The following is a 26,320-nucleotide window of genomic DNA, read 5'->3' on the forward strand; positions in this document are numbered from 1 at the left end:
CTTTCAGCCTACACCCCATCTTCCCCATAAATTCTGCTATCAACACCGAATCCTCCACCCTTATCCTTCCTGCACTTTCCCCTCCAACTCTATCCCCCTGCCCTTCCTTCCTCGCCTCTAGTCCCACCCCTCTTCTCTCCTCTCCAAACATCCCCCCTCTCATGTTACCTGCCTCCAACCATGTTCTCTCCCCACATTCCTCTCCCACTCTACCCTCATTCCTTTCCTTCCTCTCCACTGACCCCTCCCATCTTCCTTCCTCCAAGTCAAAATTCCTTCAACTTCACTAAACACTCTTTCAATGATTTCCCATACTTTTTCGTTCCTATACCTCTCTTCCCGCTTCTCCCCACAGTCCTTCACTTCCTTCTCCACTACCTCGGACAACCCACCATTTAGCTTAGTTGCATATTCATGGGCTACATTACATGGCGCCGAGACGGAATTTAGAACCAAAGACACAAGATACACATTAGTAGCACAAAACGAATTCACTTTGTTACCCGGGATTGATAGAAAGGTTGGAAAACGACTGTTCACAGCCTCCCTCTCTTGTTCCAGAGGTTGGTAAGCGTCTGTCTCCCTGAGTTGGTTTGAAAGAACTTCTGTCCTTTGGTCACTCTGTTGATCTCTCCTCTCTACCCCTGAATCACCCCTAGGAGGTGTGTTTCTGCTCTACTTCAGGTTCTCCTGATTTGCCCCTTCTGTTGTAGCCTGCACACTCTAGAGTCTTGGAGATGAATTAGTCTAGTTACAACCTTCACCCTGAAATAAGCTTGCAATATTCCACCCATCCATGTCACCTCCGGCATAGCCACCTTCGTCGTTTACACTGCCCACGTTGGTACCATCATCTGAGCTTTCGTCCAAATCTTCATCTTCCTCACTGCATTGCACCCAACCTTCATCCGCCTCTTCCCTCTCTTCTGTTCTTTCCCTTGAATATCTTGGATTTGGCCTGTCTAAGGAGCGTCACAGGGAGCTAACCTCCTTACAGTTCCGGCGGGGGACCCACTGAAAGTTCCCCTTCTCCAACTTCCGCTACTGCGAACGTCCCCCGTCCATTCTCGCCATTTGGGATGAAGATAGACCAACTTCACGATCTAGTAATGGTCTATGTTGTGTCTTCTTACCCCGACCCACATGACAACTTAAGTTATCACGCGGGTCATTAGATAAAGACCTATGTTTGGTATTAGGCCCGCTCGACCCGCCCGCGTGGCCACTTAAGTTGTCACATGGGCCCTTAAATGAGTCGCCCGGTTCACTTTCCAACCCGCCCAACCCACCCACGTGACTTTTTAAGTTGTCACGTGGCTCCTTCTAAATTTGTCCCGGTTTAATCTTCAGCCCACCCGACCCACCCACCACCTTCATCGGCTCGGACCAAGCCATTCTGCTCCCAGAAGCAATCGGCTTCTTTGTCACGTCAGTATAAAATGAAGAGCCCGCCCTAATTTTGTTTAATTCAAACCCATTTGAATTAATTTCCTTAAATAGGTTGCCCATCGTTTGGTTTTCCCCAGCCGACACAGTAACCCCAGATTTAACTTTCATCTGCTCTACTTTTTCACCGCCCTCCCTCTTCCCTCCACGTGTCCACCACCCTGCCATCTAATCATCTTCAACCTTAGGACCTCCTTCCCACCACGACCGTTCAACTTCTGAAGCCACCCACACCTTGTACCAGGGTTCATCTGAACAGATATCAAAGAACTTCGGCAAGTCTAACACCAGCGACCTGTAACTCCACTGCACTCAGGTTACGTCTATCAGCCTTCACTAAAACACCTCCCAGGCTCTGCACTATATACTCAAGAACAGGGTCCCGCCATAGATGAAATGCAAGGCCTATTAGCTTCAGCCAAACACACCCATCTTAAACTTCGAATTCATTGCAGATTGGGCTCCAGTTCAGAACCTGTATCAGGCCTCCATCCACCACAACTGCTTTGAAGCTTAGTTCCTGGTTGCCTACATCAAGCACGGCTTTCGTCTCCGCAAAAGGGAATAGCATTGCCTCATTCCCAACACCTTACTCTCCTACAACTGTACTCAGAACCTTCCAATCTGCCACCCCTTTATCAGCCACTAACACCATTCTTTTCTTCCATTCCTCCTTCCCCACTCCTACCAATATTCTTCGATGAATAGAAGAGCAAGCAACCACCATTTCAGGACTCAAATGGCCTTGCACTTCTACACTTCCAGAGGTACCAATCGATGCTGCCTCCTCCTGAGTTTTTTTACTCTGGTCTTCAAGCTTTTGGCCAGTTGCCTTCCCTCCATCCACTCCCTTCTCTTCCAAAGCTACAAGGTAAGACTGCAGCACCTACACAAAATCCATCCACCCTTTCTGCAATCTCCCTTCCGGCACACAAAGCATTTGTTTCCCATTTGTTCCAAAAAACTCCACCATAGAGAAGAACCACCCCTTCTTGTTTCTATTCAGTTCTGTTACATATCTCTTGCTTGGAATTGACATGGAGTTTTTCCAACCGTTCACCTTACCAGAGTTGATAGCCCCATCTACGAAACCTTTTATCCATGCTATAACCTCCTTTGACACCAACACTGTCGCCCTGTTATTCTCTCTGATTTTCAGTACAACCTTGCCTTTGGTCCTTTCCTCTTCGAACTTGAACGTCTTAGCTTCGATCGACACCTCAGACCTCCATCTTCCTACTGCTTTGAAACCTCTCTCGCCCTCCATCTTCCCCAGTGTTTCCCCCCACTTTCACTATTCTCTCCACACAATGACAGCACCTTCATCACAGCATACAAATCAACACAAGAGTACATTTATTATGTATTGAAAAATTCATAGCTTGGTCATTCATCCAGTTCTGGCCAACAATCTACAGTCAAGATTCTACAAGGTGAGCTTCCCAATCAATTGTCACCAACGATAAATCCGGCATCAAATTTGTAATCTAATACATACCTGCAATCAACTTGCCCAGGGGACCTTCAGGAATTTCTAGCCATGATCCCTCATTAGCAACCGCATAGACTAACTGAACCATTGCACAAAGCAAAATGATGAACCAAATGAAGAACAAACAGGGGCTGCTGAACCAAATGAATCAAAAAAATTCAAAAAAAAATCAATTAAATCACAAAAAAAATCAGCAAAAAATATTATACCTTCAAGGTTTCACTACCGAGTGCCAATAATGGTGGTGTGACAGTGGATTCGCCACCGGTGGGCTCAGGTAGTCGGGCTTGGTCGCAGGCAAGTTGCCACTGCAAGCCTGCAAGTACTGCTCTAAGAAGTTGACAGTGGACTTGCTCGCCAATGCCCAATGCCAAGTGCCGAGTGCCGAGTGCCGCTGCAAGCTCGCCATCCGTTGCTGCAAGTGCTGGTGAGGGTGACTCTTTTCACCGCTACGAGCTCACCAGTCGCTGTCAGATGCCAGAGGTGAAGGCTGCCGCAGGTGGTCGGTCGGTAGGGTGTGAGAGTTGAGAGGACTGAGGAGGGAACTCGGAAGGGTTAGAATTCTAACCCTGAAGCTAAAGGGAATAAGGGATTGAGATCGAACATGGTTGGGATATAATAGGAATTTTATTTTTCATTTTTTAGTTTAAAACATTAAAAATAAAAATACTAACCTGTGAACCGCTGCCCGGGTCGAATGATTTAGTGGTCTGACCACCCGGGTCAACAGTTTTCTGATCTTTTCAACGTTTTTTAACAAATTCCGATTTTTTAGTAAAACCAGACCGGGGGCTGACCGGTTACCAATTTTTTCGGTCTAGTCCGGTTTTGAAAGCCATGGTTTTAATAGCTTTTCAAAGTGGTTCAGTTTAGGGGTGTCAATTGGAATGGATTTGGTCCAATCTTATCCAATCCGATGAGTATTTGGGACCATTTTGGACCAGTCCTATTAAATGTTTGGGCCATCCAATATGTTCAAATTTGTTTTACTTTAGATTTATTCTGACCTAAATCTGGTCATTATATTCTTATCTTCTATCAATGGGCCAGATATTGGCTCAGTCCATTATGGATGGACCAGGTCCAATCCAATCCAATAAATACTTTGGACCATTAAGTCCCGACTGGTCCAATTCAATGTCTTGTCAGTCCATCCAACAAGACATATTGAATTGGACCAGTCCAAACTTAATAGTCCAAAGTATTTATTGGATCAAGAATATAATGACCAGGTTTGGGTTAGAATTATCTAAATTGAAACAAATTTGAACAGATTGGACGGTCCATACATTTTTTATTGGACCAGTCCAAAACATTCATTGGATTGGATTGAGCCTGATCCATCTGTAATGGACTCACATTGGACCGAATTCAGTCCATTGACACCCCTAGAAACAAGGTGTAACATAGATACTAAACTCAATCAGAAATAGGGGTGCAAGTTGGGTGTGTTGGGCTGGGTTTATGGTCAACCCAGGCCCGGCCCTAAAATTTGGGCTTAAGGCCCGAACCCAAGGTCAAGCCCGATTTTCCCAACTCGAGCCCAGCTCACCCTGTAACTTGATACACTCAGGTCGGGCTCGGGCCCAGGTTGGTCAATGAACCCACTCTAAAATTATACATATATAAATATATTTATGCAAATATATATACATATATTTATGTATGTATGTAAATATGTATGTAAAATACCTATACAAATGTTATATATACAAATATGTATATATATATATATGTAAATATGTATGCAACATTTACATATATACACATATATATATAAATGTATATAATTGGACCGGGCTCAGGCTACCTAAGGGCTAGGCCCGAGCCTGACCTAAATAATAAAAAAAAACCTGACTTCTTGGGCCCAAGCCCAGCCCATGTAAAATTCCAAATTGGGCCGTTTCAGGGTCGGGCTGAGCCCACCCAAGTTGCACCCCTAATCAGAAATGAACACGCCAACGATCGACATTGTTATCTGGGCGAAGTCTGAAAATATTGGGCCGACGGCCGACCTGCATGGGTGAAGGATCATGGTGAAGAGTCTGGGGACAGACAGATGGAAAAGCGATGGTATTACTGTGGTACACACTTTTTTGTAAGTTCACATGTGCATAAGCTCGCATATGCCCATCACAGAAGAAGTCTGAAAATATGTTATCTGGGCGAATCTTTTCCATGTTACAAAGAATACCGCAAGCTTGATGTTTGGTTCTAATGTAAAAAGATGGATGGATATAAATATTTTGCTGCTGATTCAGAGTTTTCTAGAAGAATTCAAGTATTTGCCAGATCTGCAAGCATGGTTCCAAAGTATGGGTTTAAAACCGGGCCGGACAGGGAACTGTTCTGGTTCCCAGGTCAAACGGTCTGAATGGACAATCTGCTCTAACTAAAAAAAATGTAAAAATTTAAAAATATATATATTAAAAAACAAAAAAAATTCAAAAACCATTGTCTGATAGTTCAATCGCGCGAATCAGTGATTCACTGACCAAATCAACAGTTTTGGGGTGAAACGGAACCAGTCAGGTGACCAGTTCCCGGTTTTTGCGGTCCCATCCGGTTTTAAAAACACAGTTCCAAAGGTAAAAAAAGAATGGAAATGGAGCCCATCGTTAATTCAGAAAGCATTGAAGAGGAAATTTAGTATTTGCAGCATGAAATCCAAAAAGAGGACCTTCAAAATCAAAGAGGAAGGTGAAGGACAAGACCTGCCAGCTGGAGTTCCCGTAGAACTCTGAGACCGACTGAGGCTCAGAAGAAGAGGAGCTTCTAGACTTGACCAATGACCACCCACTGCAAAAACAATTTTGACTACAGCATTTATGGCATATGCTGTGACAGGACGCCAATCGATGCATTTTTTATTTTCTTTCAAGTTTTTCCTTGGAACGGCTTTAAAGCAACATTCTAGGATCAAAATTTTACATGTTACCGAAAAACAAAGACACCCCTCCGTTATTATGTTAAAAAATAGACTAAACTAAAGGAGGGCCTTCCATTACATGCAAGTTGTCAACAGTTGCTGGATGAGTCACACACTGATTGTGTGTACACCTTGTGTAGCAGATCCAGACTCCATAACCCCCACCCCCACCCAATTGTTTCAGGCTTTAAGGAGAAACATCTTTACCATCAAGTCCAGATAAAGATTTTTAAGATTGATCTTTTTATCTCAAACTAAGAAGCCATAACGCTGCAGTTCCACAATCAAGAAACCAAAGTCCGAATTAGCTTTGGACATACTCAGCCCCTAAAATGAGGGGGGAACGGAAGCAAATAAGGAATCCTACTAAACAATACAGTACAAAATGTATGCATGTGTTGCAAAGGAAAAGAAATCAGCCACAGGCATGGATTTGGAAGATATCTTCATAGGCGACTAATGACAGCCTCCACTTCAGACGGGGAGTAGAGATGATATGTTGGAGCCACCTTTGCAATATCAACATTGTTTGGAGTCACCTAAGAACAAAGATCACAAACACAACCCAAAGCAACAGATAAGCATGCGCAACTCTCCCATGTAGGTGTGGGTGCTTGTGGACAAACCTAAATAACAGATAGGAGCATAATTGTGGAAAACCTACCTTTTCTTCCATCACCTGCTTCAATATGGAAAGAGCTATCGTTTCAGCTTCCTGAAGCGTTATATCCTGCACACCCAGGGAAACAACTAATTAGATTCACCACAGAGCTTTCCTAGGTTCATCATTGTTAAATGAGAAATAAAACGTACAATCAAATATTGGAATCTGGAAATGTGATCCAGTAAAGTTAAGCAATTTGACCATGAGGTGAGTAAAAGAGCCCTAAAGAACTCTTTCTTACTATAAAAAAGTCATAAAATATTTTGTTCAAATTCTTATTATTTTCTTTTCCCTTTTTTCACTTTTTATTTGAAAACATCAGGCAAGTGCTACTTTAAAAAGTCAACGCCTTGACCAAGTTAATGAATCCACGAATTTGGATCTAATTCACCTCTGAGCATTGACTAATTTTATCAAATTTCAGAATTATTGACAAAGTTGATGAATATCTAAATTTGTTTCTAATTCCCATTTGAGTATAAAATAGCAAATTCAGATTTTGTGTCCACCACCCATAGATGTAAATTTATATAGACCAGGATAAGGGAGATGAAGAAAAAGTAATACGCGAAAATTTTTATTCCACAGTGAAAAAAAGAAATATTCCTTAAATTGTTTACTGCACATCTTCTGCGTTCTTGTTTTCAGAGTACTTAAACTAGTTTTCTATTAAGGGCATGTTCGTTTTTTGGTAAATGTTGCATGTTGGGGTGGGGGGAGTTGGTCAATGGGAACTTCCCATTGACCAACAATCCCACATTCTTTTTGCCGATTCATGTGGGACCCATGGAAAAATTACAGTGATACCCTTCTCCCAGCGCATGATGGAACAACATTGTCCCTTCTAATTTTGTCTTTCTAAGGATAAAATGATCATTATCTCACTAATAAAAGAACACATGTAAATATACTTACCCGAGTAAGGCCAAAAGAAAAAACAAACAGGGCCTAGGAGTTTCTTGGGTTTGATGCCACAGTACCCATGCACCCATGTTCAAAAGGGAGTGGTATCTCATCACAGCTTAAGGACCACCGTTGCATGTCCCTAAGCCACTTTCCATGGTTGGTTATTCCTCAAGTGTTCTTTTTTTCCGATACAAAGGTTAATTCATTGGTTATTATTGAGGAATGTTTCAAAAGATCATTTCTGCAACCAAAGCCACTTCCACAAGAGAATTCAACCATCCAATCATTTTTATGTTGTTACTATTGTGTTTACCTACTTTTATTCTTTTCCCCTTATTCTATTGGCCAGGTAAAATTGTCAATTTTTACTCAGATTTCCATCTCCAGATATTGACCATACTCTAGAACTTTTTGGATGTTTCAAATACCAGCTGAACAGAAAGATGGAAATCTAAAAAGACTCACCAACCATTCCAAACATATGGGAAGCCTACTAAGAAAAAGAATAGTAGAAAACCAGAAGATGCAAATACCTTGTTATATTGCTCCTGCAAAGAGCTGTCTGCTCCTTCAGAACCTGAACCTATTGCTTTTGCATTGCACTGCCAGAATGTTCCAGATGGATCTGTGTAGTATCTGCATATTATGTGCATATTCTTAAGACGCTCACCCAAATTCTAAGGTATATAAATATAGTTTAGAAGTATTCTTATATCCTGTCCTCACCCATATCATAATAACTTTGATATTCCAATGAATTTCGTTTATTCATGTTATCAGATATTACTTCTAGCTTTCTTTCTACATTTGCTTTAGCAATGACCTCATTTTTCTGGGCATTTCTCATGACCAAGATCAAAAGCCTAGCAAAATCAACTAGATATTTTAAATTAGAGATTAGCCATCAAAAGACTGGAAAGTGTTAAAAAGATGGGCATGTACCATTAGTCTCAAATTTTTGGTTGAGTTGTCCAGCCTTGAGATGTTGTATAGCACATACACCCCCAAAAAATAATAGATAGAAATAACATATATATGTTGTGTCCCACGATGGAAAGCAAGGCCACCCTCACCCTACGAAGGTACCTCTATGCTGAGGATTTACTATTGCCTTGTTGAAGACAGCTATAAATATTCAACCAAGGTTATCTGATTGCAGGGATGACTTACAAATTAATAAGGGAATCTCATTTTTGAAGTAATTGCTTCTAGCTTTTCTTTATATATAAAGAGAACATTAAAATCTTCTCCAGAACTTCCATTACTAAACACTACCTTAGTAAGTCCAATCTAATTGCAGCTAGAGAACGGTAATCAGAGTCTACATCATACAAAAATCTATGAATTCAGTGGAGAGGGTACTTACAAACTAGGGCCATTCTCATCATGACCAGCAATCAGAAGAGATACCCCAAAAGGCCGAGACTGTACAAGACAAAATTACAAGTCATTAGGGGGTGTTCAAGTATTTTAACAAATAGAAGCTACTCCACATCTATAGTGCCACCATTCCAAATTTTTTATTTTCAAAAGCAAGAAGGCAACTATTAAAAAGTCATGTCATGATGATGAAGATGGATATGAACCAAGGCTGGAGAGAGAGGCAACTTAAAAAGAAATTTATGTTTTTTGTGGATTTAGGTTAAGGTTTGGGTTTGTGAGGATAAGGGTGTGGATAAAGATTTGTCTTAGGTAATACGGCAGTTAATTTGATTTGAAACTTCCAAAGCCAAAGCTGAAGTGGTAGGGAAACTTAAAAATAAATTTATGTTTTTGTGGATTTAGGTCAAGGTTTGGGTTTGTGAGGATAGGGGTGTGGATAAAGATTTATCTTGGGTAATACCACGACTAATTTGATTTGAAACTTCTAAAGCCATTGATTTTAGAGGATGCTGAGATGTTTCGAAATAATAGAACATTAACTCCCTAAAACTACAAAGATTTTATTGGGTATTAAGGGGGCTGTTGCCTGGTGCAATGATAATATTTTGGGCAGATGACCATGAGAAAACAAGTTTGAGTCTAAGAGTGGCTATTGGGTAATAGCCTTATTTTAATGGAATTTCTGAAAATTGTTCTAATGATTTAACCAAACATGGTTTTCACCAAGCTTTGACAGGGCTGATTTAGAGAGAAGTGTTTCTCTCCCTATAGAAAGAGTTGTAAATCACACCTACAATAATCTGAATTAAAAGAAAAGAAACAGGAGAAAAGAAAGAGATTGAAGAGAGAGAAGTGATGGAGGAAGAAGATGGAAGAAAAGGAAGAAGAGAGAGTAATTCAAAACCTCTCTTCAGCCCCCAATGATTTCTTTTATTCTTTTGTTGTAAAAAATAAGGACAATTACATGAGTGCCCTTAGTAGGGCATCCATCACTAAAAACAGCAATAAAAAACACTAAAAAAAAGAGAGAGAGAAAACAGGCCTATAACTAAAGCCCACTACCTACTAACACAAGTCATAAACATAACTTACAGAAAAACGAATAAACTAAGGCCCATCCAGCCCAATATCTCCACAGAAAGTTTGTGAAGGCTGAAAGTAGAAGGAACTTGAAAGAAGAAGGCTTACCAAGAATGACCTTTTTCATGTGCATTTGATGGCTGTTAGTGGTTGAACTGAGAGAACTTGCAAGAGAAGACAAAAGAATAGAGAAATGGGAAAAAACCCAAGAATCATTCAAGGGCTCTGGTTTCATTCACCGAAAAGTCAAATATTGCGGAAAAAAATCTCCAAATTCATCGGCCATGTTTTGGCAACTTAAATACATATGTAGACCATCTAGGATCAGCCAGAGTACCTCCTAACCTATGAAAATTGAAAACAACTCCAGCACTCAAACCCAAGTCAACAATAACCAACTCATAAGCTACTTCGTCAATGACTCTAAAATTTTAAACATATATACAAACCAAACTAACATGGCATCTAACCATCTCAATAGATTAAAATACTCTAAGGACTCCTTAAGTAACCTGAATAGAAAATTGATGGCAAAGCATTTTTGGTTGTCTATACAAGATTGATATATCAATAACCATTTAAACTCTTAATAAACATCTAAGTAGATAAGTCATACAAGTTATTCTGACATTCCTACAACATTTCTGCGTTTCGAATCCCAGCTGAATGCAAAAGCATACCAAGTAACTGCAAAGAAACTCCCTTGGAGAGGGAAACAGGCCGGGTCCTACTGCATCCACCGCAAACCTCAATGAATTTTTCCCTTCAAGCTTTTCTCCACATATGTTGGGTTGGGGCATAGAGCAGGCTGCAACAAGAATTCAAGGCACAACACAACAAATCTCCACCTTGTCTTGAATTCCATCAAGCCACATAAGAATAGTAAACTCTCTCCACCTTCACCACATAAGCCCCAAAGGGCACGTCTCAGAAATGTAAATACCAATCAAGTCCGGCCAACTGATGGTGGCTCAGTCAGTAGGTTCTCTGACTCGTCGGAGTAGAGACCTGGGATCAAACCCCGCTGCCACCAGGGGTTGGGGGGGTTAAGGGAAAGGGAATGGGCTACCCCCTATTGAGTAGCCCCACGAAGCGAAAAAAAAAATACCAATCAAGTCCAAGCAATGCCACAAGGATAGGTTTTGTCAACATATCAGCAAGATTCTCAGCTGCAGCAATCTTCATCACTAAAACAACGACCTGAAACATGATCCCCCAAATGAAGTGATATTTGACATCAATGTGTTTGGTCTTCTCATGGAACATTTGATTTTTAATCAAATGTATGGCATTCTTGCTGTCACAATACACAACTGTCAACTCCTGCTGCAAGCCAAGGTCACCAACCAAACCTCTTAGCCATAACACTTCCTTCACCACCTCTGTCACTACCATGTACTCTATCTATGTAGAAGACAAGGCAACTCAGATAAGAAAACTCCTTCCAACTAATGCCACACCCAGAGATAGTGAAAACATAACCAGAGATCTCCCATCTAAGACCACCTACATAATCTGAATCCACAAAACCAACAACACTACCACTGGTGTCAGTGTCACAATCCATGTCATAAACCAAGCCAACATTTGCGGTGCCTCTGAGATATTGAAGAATCCATTTCACTACGTACCAGTGACCTTTTTCCAAGATTTCCTATAAACCAACTCACAACACTAACAGCATGTGAAATACCTAACATGGGCAAACCATAGCATACATAAGACTACCACTAATGTTAGCATAAGGAACAAGAGGCATATGTTCCTATGCCTCCTCAATATGTGGCGACAAAGCAAAATTAACCTAAAGTGGACTATGAGTGGAGTGCTCACTGGATTACATTTCTCCATACCAAAACGCTCAACCACCCTCTCTATGTACTACTTCTGGTACAAGAACAATAATGCAAACGCTTTGGTCCCTGTAAATCTCCAAACCCAGTATTTTCTTGGTTGCACCAAGATCCTTCATCTCAAACTCACTGCTCAACTACTTCAAACTGTTGATCTCAGGCATGCTTCTAGCAACAACCAGCCAACCAATATGTCATCAACAAACAACACCAAATACATAAATGAACCATCTAAGCTTCATGTGATACACACAGCTATCATAATCACTCCTAAAGTAACCATATCCAATCATAAAAGTGTCAAACCACTTATACCACTACCTAGGTGAATGTTTTAAACCATATAAAGATTTTTTCAACAAGCACACATGGAAACCCTCTAGTTGATGCATGTAAATTTTCTTTCTCCTTAAGCTCATCATGTAAGAAAGTTGTCTTGACATCAAGCTGAAAGGTCCAAATCAAATAAAGCAACCATGGCAAGCAACACACAAATAGAACTATGTTTCACAACTGGTAAAAACACTAAAGCCCTTAGCTACTAAACGTGCCTTGTACCCTTGCATCTTCAACCCTGTGGCGGTTTTACAAGCTCCCAAGTTTGATTCTTATGGACAGGCTGTTAGGAACTGCCTAACTCAGGGACTCTTTCGAGGGAGCCTGCCTCCTGAATGAGAGAGAGAAAGATAGAGAGAGAGAGAGAGAAAGATTGTATTCCCAAATCCATAATCATTCTGTTATAACACTGCTGTTTACGCTGCTGTTACAATTCTGTTATAACAGCCTCTCCACTTGTCCAGTCCATTTGTCTAGTTTGTTATTTAGTTTGTTCTAGTGGTTGGCTGTTAATTCTATTGTACCAGCCTCTCCACTTGTCCAGTCCACTTGTCTAGTTTGTTGTTTAGTTTGTTCTAGTGGTTGGCTGTTAGTTATATTCTTTAAAGGCTGACGTGGCCTTTTCTTGTACACTTATATTCCCTTTATTTGTGTCTCAACAGTCCCTCCTCCCTTAAAAGCGACCTTGCCCTCAAGGTCTAGATGTGGAAATCTATTCTGTAAATCCAAGTAAGGTTCCCAAGTTGCATCCTCAATTGGGAGACCTGACCATACCACCGATGCCTCTGGTTCGATGTGATTCCCTTTGCGTATCCACCTGAAATCTGTTCCTTAGGTTCTTGGAAGATCCCTGAGAACTTCTGAAGTAGCTGCTGTAGTTGTGTGCGGCCCTCTTCGGATCTGCTTTCTTGGGCTAGAATGGGGCCATTCTTGTGGGAGTCTATCTGCATTAAAACGATGTGGGCTGGGTCTGCTACTTGTTTCCTTAGGGAGGCGAGGCTAATAGGTCCTGGACCCTTGGACGGCTGCCCTTGAATATGCACCTGTGAGCTGCCCGTTTGGAAATCCATGGTGAGGCGGGTCCAATCACATATCACCGGCCCTAGTTGCCTTAACCATTGGACTCCGAGAACTACATCTGCTCCACTGATTTCCAGGGGGTGCAGATCCACCTCGAACTCATGTCCTTGTATCCTTATCTTTAATTCTGTGCACGTACTGTCACATGCCAGGTTGCTCCCATTAGCTACGTGCACCCGAAAGGCTGCACATGGTTGGACTGGAACCCCTAGTTGCCTGACCAAGGTTTGGGTGATGAAATTGAGGGTGCTGCCACTGTCTATCAGAACCGATACATGGCGCCCCTGTATCAGTCCGGTTACTCGCATCGTTTGAGAAGAAGCAAGACCGGTCAAGGCTTGCAGGGATACTTCTGGGTATTCCTTTGTCCCTGGTACCCATTCTTGGTCATCCCTTGGCTCCTCAATGTCGGCTGATTGCTCGACATATTCAGTTTCAGGTTGCAGGAAGAAAACTTGCAGGACCTTACAGCGATGGCCCAGCCCGCCACATGCGTAGCAAATGCCCTTTTCTCGTCAAGCTTGCATCTCAGCCCAGGTTAACCTCTTGGCTGAGCCGGGGCCTGAACCAGAGCTGGCATCCTTGCCTGCGATTCCTACTCCTGATCTGGGCTCTGGTTTACCCAAGATTCCAAGTTCTTGGTTGGTTACACCAGGTCTGATCGCAGCTCCCAGGGGTCGGCTGGTCCTTCTTGCCCGGTTTATTTTGTCTTCATGTAATCGGGCTATTGCTGCTGCTTCAAGAACGGTGGTGGGCTGCATGGCTTTTACCTCCAGCCGCAATTCCTCCTTAAGTCCTCCAACAAAACTGCCAACAAGCATGTTTTCTGGCCAGCCTTGCACGCGCACTGCCAATCTTTCAAACGCCATCTGATAATCTTGGACGGAGCCGGTCTGTCATAGCTTAGCAAGGCTTTCGTCATAATTCTCAAAGGCTGAGACCCCAAATCGCATGGTTAAGGCGTCGGTGAAGTCGGCCCATGTAGCCCTTGGGTGTCGTCGCCGGTACCATTGGTACCAGACGATCGCCTCTCTTTCCAGGTGTGCAGAGGCTAGTGGAACACGATCAAAGCCTTGTGTGTCGTGGTAATCGAAGTATCTTTCTGTTCGCAGAAGCCAGGAAGTGGGATCTCCTCCTGTGAAGATGGGAAACTCGATTCTTGCAGTTCTTGATCCACTTCGATGACTGGTGTCACTGTGTTCTTCCTGAATTTGCACAGGTGGTGCCTGTGCCAGTCTTTCTAGTAAGGATGCAAAGCTTTCCTTGATTTCTTTGACATCGGCTGATATTCTTTGCATTTCTCCTTCCATGTTGTTGACTCTGTTCTCCATTGCTGATGATCTTGTGCTTGGCATCTTCGCTCTGAATTGGCTCTAATACCAACTTGTTAGGAACTGCCTAACTCAGGGACTCTTTCGAGGGAGCCTGCCTCCTGAATGAGAGAGAGAAAGATAGAGAGAGAGAGAGAGAGAAAGAAAGATTGTATTCCCAAATCCATAATCCATTCTGTTATAACACTGCTGTTATTTATACACTGCTGTTACAATTCTGTTATACCAGCCTCTCCACTTGTCTAGTTTGTTATTTAGTTTGTTCTAGTGGTTGGCTGTTAGTTATATTCTTTAAAGGCTGATGTGGCCTTTTCTTGTACACTTATATTCCCTTTATTTGTGTCTCAACACAGGCCCAATCTCCTCATTCATAGCAGTCATCCATTGAGAAGATTCATCACAAGAAACAGCCTCCCTATAAAAACATGACTCATGACCATCAAGGTCCTTTGCAACAAACAAAGCAAAAGCAATCAAACACACATAATCATACCTTTGAGGTGGTCTTGTCTACCTCCTCTATCTAGAGGGTGCAAGTCAGGTACCCATTTTTAAGATTTTAAACTACATTGAGATTGGGTTTTCAGTCCAAGCCCATTGATATTTTGACAAAACCCCAACCTGAGCCCACTGAAGTTGCACTCCTACCTCTGTCTACTTGTAGCAATATGGCATCATTGCTCCTCAGGTGCCTCTTCAAGTGTCTTCTCACACTGTCCAGAGTCCCCACATTAACACCACCTGCTTACCAACTCCCTTGCCCCCATCAACATCAACAAACCCCTTACTTTGACTGAACATAGCAGACTCAGGTTACATCCTTGCTAATAATAAACTTAGGTGACTTTGGATCAGCACACCACAACCTATATCCCTTCACCCCAGATGCATAACCTAGGAACATGCATTTCTAGGCCCTTGGCGAAAGTTTATCTTCTTTCACATGAGCATATGCAAGATAACCAAATATTTGCAAATCAAAGTAGTTACCAGGAGAACCAAACCACACCTCTTCAAGAGTCTTTAACTCAATGGCAGTTGAAGGAGATCTATTCACCAAGTAGTAACCATACTGACAATTTCAATCCTAAAGTCCATCAATAAATCAGCATGTAAGAGCAAGCAACATGCTCTCTCCAAGAGTGTTCTGTTCATCCGTTCTGCAACCCCATTCCGCTGTGGTGTTTTTCTAACAGTGGCAATTCCTTCTTTTTTTTGAAGATTAATAAAGATAAAATTTTATTGCCAAAAGGAAAATAGTACAAACATAACTAGGTGACAAGATGTGACCACCACCAGAAAACAAAAAGACTCGTTACAACATCACTTCAAAACAAAACAATCACTTCAAGACAACACGAAACGTATTCACTCTTTTATGCATTCAAAGAAATCCGGAAATCAGCACCAAAATCTTCCTTCCTCAATCCTTGAAACTCGGGAAGCAGCAGCACCCAACCAATAACTGTTGAACTGATAACAGCCACTGTCTCTTCCATACTTCTCTTTTTCTCCTCAAATAGTCTTCGGTTTCTTTCCTTCCAATCTCCCAGCACACAGCAAAGGGAATACAGGTCCATAAAACCTTAGTTTTAATGCCACTACAGATCTTTGCCAGCAACTAAAGATTTCAGCCGGATCTACATTTGTTCATCTTAAATAGCTTGAAGAAATAGGACCAAACTGGAAATGTGAATTTGCAGTGCAGTAGTAAGTGAGAAACACCTTCCTCTTCAGAAAAACACAGCACTCACCTACTTGGAAACTGAATGCCTCTGAGCTTCAGATTATCCTGGGTTAAAATGCATCCTCTCACAACCAAGCAAAAGTTTCAGCCCTTGGAGGCACTGGTTTACCCCAAACACCCCTAACTGGATCAGCCTCCACCTGATTACTTCTCAAAGCCGAGTACACTCCATGCACTCCATGCACTCCTCCACCTCCCAATCGAACAGGGGTCTTCTGAGATTTGGGTTCCAGATCACAGCACCATTAACTACTTCATAATACTCTGAGATGGGCACTCCTTTCCTGCTCAAATTGTATAGCGTTGGGCATATTCCACAGGATTTCCCAACCCCGGACCAGTTATCTTCCCAAAACCGAATACTCGATCCACTCCCCACTTTCCAAGAATAAAAGGGGATCATCAAAGAGTTAAAGCTCATTATTCCTTTGCATACACTAACACCATATGAGTGCCACACCTCCCTTGAGTCCCACCCAAAATTCATCACCCCATACTTACAGGCCTCCACTCTCCTCCAAAGGGCCTCTCTTTCTCTTCCAAACCTCCAAAACCACTTACCCAACAAAGCTTTGTTGAAAACTCCTATCCTTTTCAATTCCTTCAGTTTTGCAGAACTCATCAAACTCACCAACACAATATTATAAACCATTATCAATTTTCAAATGCTTGATTTTCTTAGCAATCTGCTTTTCAATCAAGGCTTTCCACCGTTTGAATGTGACAAACATATCACTCTTGCACTTCAGGAAATATACCAGACCTTTCATGAATGGTCATCAATGGAAGATGGAGGTATTCAAGAAAGTTGCAAAGCTAGGTGGAGGCGAGATGGTTTCCTTTGATGCTTCACCCGAGTGCCGTGAAGATTAATGTAGCTGGAGCAAAGCCAGAGCTTATCCCAAGTTCTTAGGAATTAACTTCAGATAATGTAGAACTCAGGGTTTGGATTGCAACATCTACAGAAGCTAGATGGTGGAGATTGGGGAGGAGTGGGGAAGGCGACACTGACGTAGCCTCCAAGGTTCGAGTTAACACTGGGAAGGAAACTGTAAAAGCAATCTTCCACTTTAATTGGCAAATCAGAGGATCGGACTAGGACTTTTGCCCAGGTAGTAACGTCCAAAGATGGAGAAAGTCTGTCAAAAGACTTTTTGAATTTGAACAAGTGTCCAAAGGTGGGGACAGGTGGAGGTAGATTGGAACAGCAACCAGGTGGATTGTCATTTGATATGGCCCAGGCCTGCAGTCAGGGAACCAACACTAAACTTTTAAAAAGGCTGGGTCGGGTTCAAAATTATAAGGATGGACCAACGGTAGAAGTGAGGGGTACTGGTGGGCCCAGTCTTAAACTTCAAGTGGATGGGCCTGGAAATAAGACTCTAACTGCAAGTAAGCCCATAAATAAATCAGGTGACCACCTAAATAGGCACGTGAGGTGGAACAAGGTTCAAAAGACTATGGACATTCGCTGTGGTATATCTTCGTCCTCTTCAGATTGGTCTGCAACTGCCTCGAAAGAAAAACGTTTGTCTGGTCCGACTTTAGCATGGCAGCCAAGACTGGTCTCTTACTCCACTAGCCCAGATAAACCTAATCCGAGATATAATCGCACAAGGTTAGAAGAGGAGGATTCTGCTTCAGACTGGGTAAGTGTAGATAATGAGTCTCTGAAAGAAGAGTTGTGTGTTGAAGAGTCCAGCTATGGTAGTATACAGAGTAAATGTCGTTCAAGGTTTGGGGAGGAAGATAACCCAGGATTAAAGTTACTGTTCAAAGAAGAGGCTTGTACACTTCCAGGAGAGTTGATTTGGCCTAGAAAGGAGTTGGAAAAAAAGAAAACAGGCTCAGGTGAGGAGAAAACCGAAACAGGGAGAAAAGGGGATTCAATCCTTTGTAAAGACCAGGGAATGGGTGCTCGTACGGTGTGTGTTGGCAATCCGATTCCTCCAAGCAGAGCTATAAATTGCTCGCTTCCCACTGCAATCAATCCAAATCTTGATTTCGAAGGTCCTCTCCTCCAGGGGGAGAGGAGGTGGATTCCCTAGCTAGGATTTTGGGGTGTGAAGGGGGGGTGGGGGGGGCGGCCTTTACAATATTTGGGGCTACCACTGGGAGGGAACCCAATGGTTGAGAGTTTTTGGTACCCTGTAATTGAAAGATTCTCCAAGATGTTAGCAAATTGGAAGAGGAATTACATCTCTTTAGGGGGTAGGATAACCTTAATCAAGTCAACCTTAGCCAACCTACCAATTTATTTCCTGTCTACCTTTAGAGTACCAATGAAAGTAGCTAACCAGTTAGAGAAGATAATGAGGGATTTCTTGTGGGAACCAGGGGATACTAAGAATGATCACTTAGTGAAGTGGGAGGTGGTTTCTAGGAGTAGGGATGATGGAGGCCTTGGGTTAGGAAATATAAGATTAAGAAACATGGCTTTGCTGGGGAAATGGATTTGGAGACTACTGATGGAACAGGACAGACTTTGGTCTAGAGTGATTGTTAGTATTCATGGATTGACAGATAACTACTGGGATGCAGGACTCGACCCTGGGGCTTCTCAGTGTTTTCCTTGGAAAGCTATTCAAGGTATTTTGTCTCTTATGCTTCCTTATTTCAAATATAATGTCAGCGTTGGAAATAAAGTCTTGTTTTGGGAAGATGTTTTGGGTTGGTGAAAACTCCCTTAGAGATAGATTTCCTTCTATTTACTCCTTGTTTGAAAACAAAAGAAAAGTGATCTCTTCAGTGTTTGTTGATAACTCCTAGGATTTGGGCTTGAGAAGAGGTCTAAGGGATTCTGAAATGGGGATGGTTGATGATTTGATCACTCAGTTAGGGGAAGTCTTTCTTTATCAGTCCTGTAGAGATAGCAGAATTTGGAAATCTTCCCCTTCTGGTTTTTTCAATTGCTCTTCCTTCTATAACATTTTGCTTCAGACCTCTAACCTTGTAGGGAACTTTCCTTCAAAGGAGGTGTGGGGTAGCCCTATACCCCCTAAAATTCAAGCCTTTTGTTGGGAAGTGGTACTCCAAAAAATCAACACATTGTATTTATTGCAGAAAAAGAGGCCAAATATGTGCCTCTCCCCCCATGTTTGTTGCCTCTGTTTGGGTTCTGGTGAGATAATTTCACATTTACTAATCTCATGTCCCTTTGTGTTCTTTATTTGGTCTTGGTTCTCTTCTCTCTTTGGCTGCAAGTGGACTCCCTCCTCAAGTGTGGTGAACCTCTTTGATCCAACTTTTTACAGGCAGCAAACGGTTTGTGGAAGGATTATGTGGAGAGACACTAGAGTGTTGTATTGTGGTCAGTGTGGGAGGAAAGAAACAATAGGATCTTTAAAGGCAGATATAGATCCAAGGAAGAGGTTGTGGAAGGAATAACTACCAAGGTTATCCATTGGTTGAAATCCTGTGATCTTTTTAAGGATTTCTCAGTTGAAGACATTTATAGAAGTTGGGGTATTGTGGCATCTACTACTACTTCCAAAGCTATGATACAGGAAGTTTGGTCCCCACCGGCACAACAAAGGATGAAACTGAACTTTGATGGAAGCTCTATAGGTAATCCAGGCCCATTTGGTATAGGAGGTGTTTTCAGAGATAATGAAGGCAAGATGATGGCTTTGTTTTCAAGTCCAATAGGAGTTGGAGATTCCTTAAGAGCGGAAATCTTGACACTACATCAAGGTGTAAAACTGGCCAAACAATTGGGGCTACAGCAGATTGAGATAGAGGGAGACTCCAAGTTGTTAATTGGGTGGATGCAATCAGGGCAGCTGGGAATTTGGCAATATAGACAGCTAATAAGGGAAATTCTTAGCATAACAAGGGAGGTGGGTGTTTGGTTCAAGTGGGTAAGGAGATCAGCAAATGGTTTTGCTGACGCCCTAGAAAAACAAGGGACTGTAAGGGAGAGTCTTTATTGGGCAGTGCTGTAATGTTTGATGTTTATTGGATCAACCTTTTCTAATAAGGGTTGAATTCTATTTTTCAGGTTTATTTATCTCTAATGAAAGTTATCGTTTCTGATAAAAAAAAAATGAATGGTCATCAATGAATGTCAACAAGTATTGTGAACCACCCTTACATGTAACTAAAAGAGGACCCCAAAGATCAAAATGTCCTTTGGTTCTATGAACAAGTGTACTGAAATTCACTCTGCTTTGTTTACTGAAAACACAATTTTCATAGAAATTTAGATTACCAATCCTCTGACCATACAACAAACCCCATTTGCCCAACTTTGTCATGCCCCTCACTCATACACCCCATATTAGACCTGTTCATGGGCCGGGTGGCCCGACAGGCCGGCCCGGCCCTCGGACAGGCTTGAACATGTTTATAGGCCGGCGGGCTTAAACTCGGGCCAAAAAGCCCAGCCCGCAATAAATTCAAGCCGGGCTCGGATTTTGTCAAAATAGCCCAACCCGAGCCCGGCCCGGCCCGACCTAAGATTAGACTTAAAATGGGTTATGTGATTATGTCCATTTGAATAAATTTTTTTATTTAAGAAGGTAAAACTGTGTTTTAAAACGTAAAAGAAAGGGAAAAAAAACCATCTTGTAGGCCCATTGTTCATTTAAATAGGAAAAAAAACATCTGAATTTTTAATTCTAATTTGAATAGGGAAAATTGTAATTTTTTTTATTAGGTCGGGCTTCGAGCTCGGACCCAAGTTATAGGCCCGTTGGTCGGGCTCAGGCCTAGCGTATTTCCATTAATGATGAGTAAAAGCCCGGCCCGGCCCGGCCCATGAGCAGGTCTACCCCAGATGCATATGCCATAACTGAGTGGAAACAAATCATAATCAGAAAGGCACATCAAAACTGCCAATAACTGTGCTTCCCAAGAGATGATAAAGGCCATTAACTTCCCTTCCATTACAACCAAAACACCTTTAAAAACCTTCAAGACTCCACCTTCAGCTAAAAATTGATAACCATGGGAATCTATAATGCCTAAAGATATTAGGTTTTTCTTCAATTCTAGAACATGTTGAACCTCCAATGGTCTAACAATACCATCATACATCTAACCCAAATTGTGCCCACACCAACAACAGAAAGCCCCTTATTGTTCCCCAACAAAATTGTACCACCACTAATTGCCTCGTATGTGGAAAACCAATTTTTATCTGGGCACATGTGAAATGTACAACCTGAATCAAGAATCCACTCTTTTTTTTATCAATAAGAATCCACTCATCACTTGAGCTACAAGCAAACACTGTCAAAATATCCTAAAAATCATCAGAACTTCCCCCTCCACTAGCAACATTTGTAGCTATAGAATTGTTTTCAACTTTCTTTTTCCCCTTATTTTTGTGCTTTGGATAGTTTTTCCTGATGTGCCAACCACATGACATTAATAGTGTTTAACTTTCCAAGACTTAGACTTTGATCTGGATTTTCCCCAACTACCTAACCCTTCTTGTTTTGTTCTGCCTTTCACAATTAAGCCATCTACCTAATCCTCAAGCTGACTCTCCGACACCTGCTTTTTTTTTATAGGAAGACACCCGCTTTTTCAACTTTTTAGAGTTCAAATATGCTTAACACTTCATTGGACAAGCATAACTGGATAGCACCAAGTGCACACTCTAGAAGATCATCTTTATTCTCTTCAGACATCGTTGTCAATAAAGCTTCCTTCCCTGTCAACACCTTGAGCAACCCCTACTACACCACCGCGATACACACCTTGATACACCACAAATTGAAATAGTTCCTTCCATCAAACTTCTCTGTCATATGTCATTGTTGACACTGCTCTTGCCACCATCACAAAACCCAGTCACAAACCAAAAGGCTCTGATACAAATTTGTTGTGAAACTACAAACCTAAGACCTTTAACTTATTGGCAAATAGAAAAACAAAAAGGAACAAACTAACTCAAGAAAACACAGAGAGTTAACATGGTTGGCCATGTGCCTACATCCACGGGAGGATGAGCAGAAATCCACTATAACAGCAAAACAATGGAGTATGAGAGGTTGCTCAGCTTCTCACAAACACTAGCACCCTATACACCTGAAAAACACACTTTCCTCTAAATCTATCTGTGTTGAAAAGCCCCATATAAAGTGGGAACCACCAACTTGAACTTTGATGGGTGAAATACAACAAACCATAGAAATTCATGTATTTGATGCATGTTTAGGGGCGGGCTGTCATCGCATGATTGTTACCATCTACTTTAGGCCTATAGCCTTTGGCAACTCAACTAGAGAGATGGTGTTAACAGTACTGCAAGGTTTAAGAATGGAAAATTCCCTCAAATAGTCAAATATAATAAACTTGTGGTGGAGGGAGATTGTAAGGTGGTGGCGGGGGTAGTGGTGGAATGGATTAAAAACAAGGACCTTGGATTTCTGGGCACAGCATATAACAGAGGTGATATAGCTAGGGATATAAGAACATCATTCAATTGGGTAGAGAGATCAGCTAATTGACTAGTTATCCTAAGGTAGTGTTTCCAGTGGAGATTTAATGTACATTAAGAGATCAAAGGCTAGATATAGATACTCGCCTACTCAGGGCAAGTCCACCAAAGAAGGGTTCACTGTTTCGGTCAGTGACTCTTTAATCAAATATTCATATTACAAAATCAATAACTTTCTATTGCTCATCAAGAAAACAAAAACTTTGGATATGACCATTTTGGGGAAGGGATACAACAATCTTGCACAGATTAAATATGATGAAATCATACAGGAACTATTCGCACGCAAAAAATCTTAACTAAGTTGTCACTTGCTCATTACAATAGAAACAATTAACATCCAAAAGAGAAGCAGGTATAACCATGGATTCTTCATCTCCTTCACCAAACCGCAAGGCAAGGTCACAGAGAGCTTGAGTGGTAGACTCCACAGTCATTGGCTCCCCATATGAGAACCTGTGGTTCTGGAAAATGATACGTAAAATGAGTTATTTGTCAACATTAACAATTCCTATGAGAGTGAAAAGTGAATAACAACAGCACCTGAGTTTCAACTCTTGCGTGTTCAACAAGTGTACGAGCATCAGCTATCAATCCACTCATTGCACACCCTATGTGTTCATCAATTTCCATAATTTTCTCCACGCTGCTGGGCTCCTGCAACAGAAATTGAAAATGAAATAAATGCAGCCGTACCTGAACACTAAAAACCATTAAATTACCAATATGAATACAAGTATTGGCAAAAAAGATAGATACATAGCCCAATAAGCAAGCCATGGATTGCTTGTAAATATGCTCTAAACAAGGAATGCTTGTCAAGGCCACGCCTAGGCAACAAGGCACCCTTTGAGGCTCGGCTCGCCTAATCGGCAAGCAGTTTTGTACTATGTATTATAAAATACTTTTTATTCTTTATTTTTTGACATTATAATTATAAAATAGGCACTATTAAACTAAAATATTCATTTTGTGTGTTTATATACTAATTTCTTTTTATTATTTTCTTATTTATTAGGGTTTAATCAATACAAATATTGCTAAATGCTGTATTGAATCCTCAAAGACTTCAAAACTAGAACCAATAAGTAAGGAAAAACTTAAAATTTTGTCTAATCAACACATTTTTACTTTTCTTCTTTTCCTATAACAAAAATAAGGGTTCAGCCCCTATTTTTTTTATTTTTCTTTTCCTTCTTTTTCTTCTCATTAATATGTTGATTTTCTGAACTCTATACTTTTCTTATGAAAATTATGAATAAGTAATAAGGAAATATGGTTATGGTACCTAGCCACCTAGGGAACTACCCTAGGATCTATGTTTTCTACATTAAAAAAAATCCATCGCCTAGGTGACGCCTAGTCGCTTGGGCAACAAGGTGCCCCCCTGTCACCTAGCCTCGCCTTGGCGCCTTGAAAACTATGCTGACAGTGTAAAAGTAGTACAACCATGTCTGACCGGCTCGGGGAGGGGGGGGCAGGAGGGGGCTTTAGAGAGGAGAATGATTCACAAAACCAACCTTCCACCATAATTAGCAACTACTGTACTCCACACAACTAGGCCTTGTCCAAATAACTAGCAACTATTAATATAAAACAATAAACATAAGAAACTAAGAAAAATAAATAAATGAACACAAATGAAATAAGTAAAAGTGTCTAACCAGCAATGGGGAAGTAATGCGCTTCTCGACTGCGAGCACAACTCCTTCCTTCGTCTTCAACCCAATTGCAGTCGAACCCAACTGCAAGAAACACGAGTTCCCTATATAAAACACCCTCTTTTCACTCAGTATAAGATAACCCAAACACCCACTCATTTACACGCGTGTTAGATTACCTTGATCGCCTCGATGGCATATTCGACCTGAAACAACCGCCCCTCCGGAGAGAATGTGTTGACACCCCTATCGTATTCAGTCCTTCGACCACGGAAAAGGATGCCTCAGCGGTAAAAATAAATAAAAAAAAAAAAGAAAAAAGAATTATAACAAATAGACAGCAGCCCTGTAATTGGCATCGAAGTGTTCTCACCTGGTAAGAAACATCTTCAATTCGATTGAGCCCCGGCAATCTACATATGCATGGAAGAACGAACAGAAAATATCGCAAATCAGGAGGAAATGCTGAAATTATCTAAAATTTCATAGATCTCAGGCTATTCCAACAGGGTAAAGTAGAATATCTAGATGAAGATCTAAAAAACATGACACAAATCATTGAATCAAAAGCTTTTATGTAAGGGGGTTTTTAGGGATATACTTGTATAAGTACCTTGTTTATGCCAATTATGCGATAGAGGAATTCGTCGTACTTTTGGAGCTCAGCTTGAAACCTTGAAAGTTTAGAGTGAAAGAGGTTTAATTAGAGCTTCAAGCCCCTTAAAGCTTGCCAAGCAAGGCAGCAACGCAGCAAGGTAGACCTGCAGGGTGGTTCGCCGAGGGAGACAGGTTGGGCCACAAACCCTATGCAAGAGAGTTTAGGCCTGCTAGGGTGAAGGTGATCAGGTGATATTGGGCCGGACCTGGACCGATGTTAACACCCATGCTAAGGACTATTAATTTGTTATATACAGTAATTTATAAATAAAAATATAAAATCTATAATGCGAAAAATAAACGATATGGGAAGAGCTTTGAACAATGAAAACCCCATGTACATTTTGATACATACCACCTGAATGATTATCACATTTATGATATCAATTGACTCGTCACAAGTTTTTAACATTATCACGTCTTTCTAGTATTATACTCGAATTCATCTATACATTTATTATATAGAGAACTAGCGGGGATTCGTGAGAAAATCTGAAAGATCGAATACTTTTATTTATTATTAATTATTGATAAATTAATAATTAAAATGTATTATTAATTAATTAAAAGTATTCAAAATTAATGTTAATATTTAAAATTTTAATAATTACATTTTTCATTTAATATTGATTTATAAAAAAATAATTATTGATAATTTAATATAAATAAATTTTATTTTATTTATCATTCATATTAATTTTAATAATTGCTATTGTTTCTAATATTTTTAAATGAAATTTTGATTAACATCAAATAAATAAAAATAATTATAAAAGCTAATACTTTTATTGATTTCATTAATAATTAACAATTATATAGGAATGGCAATGGGGTGGGTTCGGGGTGGGACACCCCATCCCTGTACCTACTTCGTAGTCAAGACACTCTACCCCATCCTCACCCCATTTCCAATGGTAGGCGTGTTTAGGGCAAGGCCCCCACTCCCCATTAGGGATAGAAAACCCTCAAATTTCCCCACCTCATCCTACTGGCTTAAAAGAGATTCCTTGGCATAGAGATTTTAAAAATATTTTTATGTAGCTGGGGTGGGAATTGTGACATGGCTTAATGGGAGTGGTGAGAATGAGAGAGGAAAGAGAGTAAAGGATAATGAATGGTGGGGGTAATGGATCAAGGAGAATGCATGCTAATGGATTAAGAATGCTGGTGTTAAGAATGAGTGATTGCCCTTCTCAGACCCTTACTACCCAACTTTAGAGCGGGCAGCTAATGCGTTCCACTTTTTGAACAGGGTTCTATGGTCGGTTCATGACCCCTAGATGCCAAAGGCGTCCTTGGGGTGATCT

The 26,320-nt window shown here is 41.1% G+C and overlaps 1 protein-coding gene across 1 annotated transcript; it reads right to left on the reverse strand.

Moving 5' to 3' along the window:
• Positions 1–6,093: 6,093 nt before the first annotated feature.
• Positions 6,094–25,407, reverse strand: LOC148842066 (proteasome subunit alpha type-5). The gene is made up of 10 exons (XM_088956693.1): positions 24,970–25,407; positions 24,730–24,769; positions 24,536–24,617; positions 24,360–24,440; positions 23,239–23,352; positions 23,058–23,159; positions 8,804–8,862; positions 7,971–8,073; positions 6,532–6,597; positions 6,094–6,406 (listed from the first exon to the last, which is right to left on the reverse strand). Exons 2-10 carry the CDS (start codon positions 24,741–24,743, stop codon positions 6,314–6,316), a joined length of 714 nt encoding a protein of 237 aa, XP_088812819.1. The 5' UTR covers positions 24,744–24,769; positions 24,970–25,407; the 3' UTR covers positions 6,094–6,313.
• Positions 25,408–26,320: the final 913 nt, after the last annotated feature.

The sequence above is a fragment of the Nelumbo lutea genome, chromosome 8 (genome assembly GCF_056320005.1).
Source record: "Nelumbo lutea isolate HS-2025 chromosome 8, American lotus-T2T, whole genome shotgun sequence".
Taxonomy (NCBI): domain Eukaryota; kingdom Viridiplantae; phylum Streptophyta; class Magnoliopsida; order Proteales; family Nelumbonaceae; genus Nelumbo; species Nelumbo lutea.

Excerpts from the sequence above, each read along its gene's own strand:
- LOC148842066 (XM_088956693.1), bottom strand. Across the intron at positions 23,353-24,359 it reads GCATTACTTCCCCATTGCTG|GAGCCCAGCAGCGTGGAGAA; the intron begins GTTAGACACTTT and ends TTTCTGTTGCAG. Across the intron at positions 6,598-7,970 it reads TGCAGGAGCAATATAACAAG|GATATAACGCTTCAGGAAGC; the intron begins GTATTTGCATCT and ends CTGGGTGTGCAG.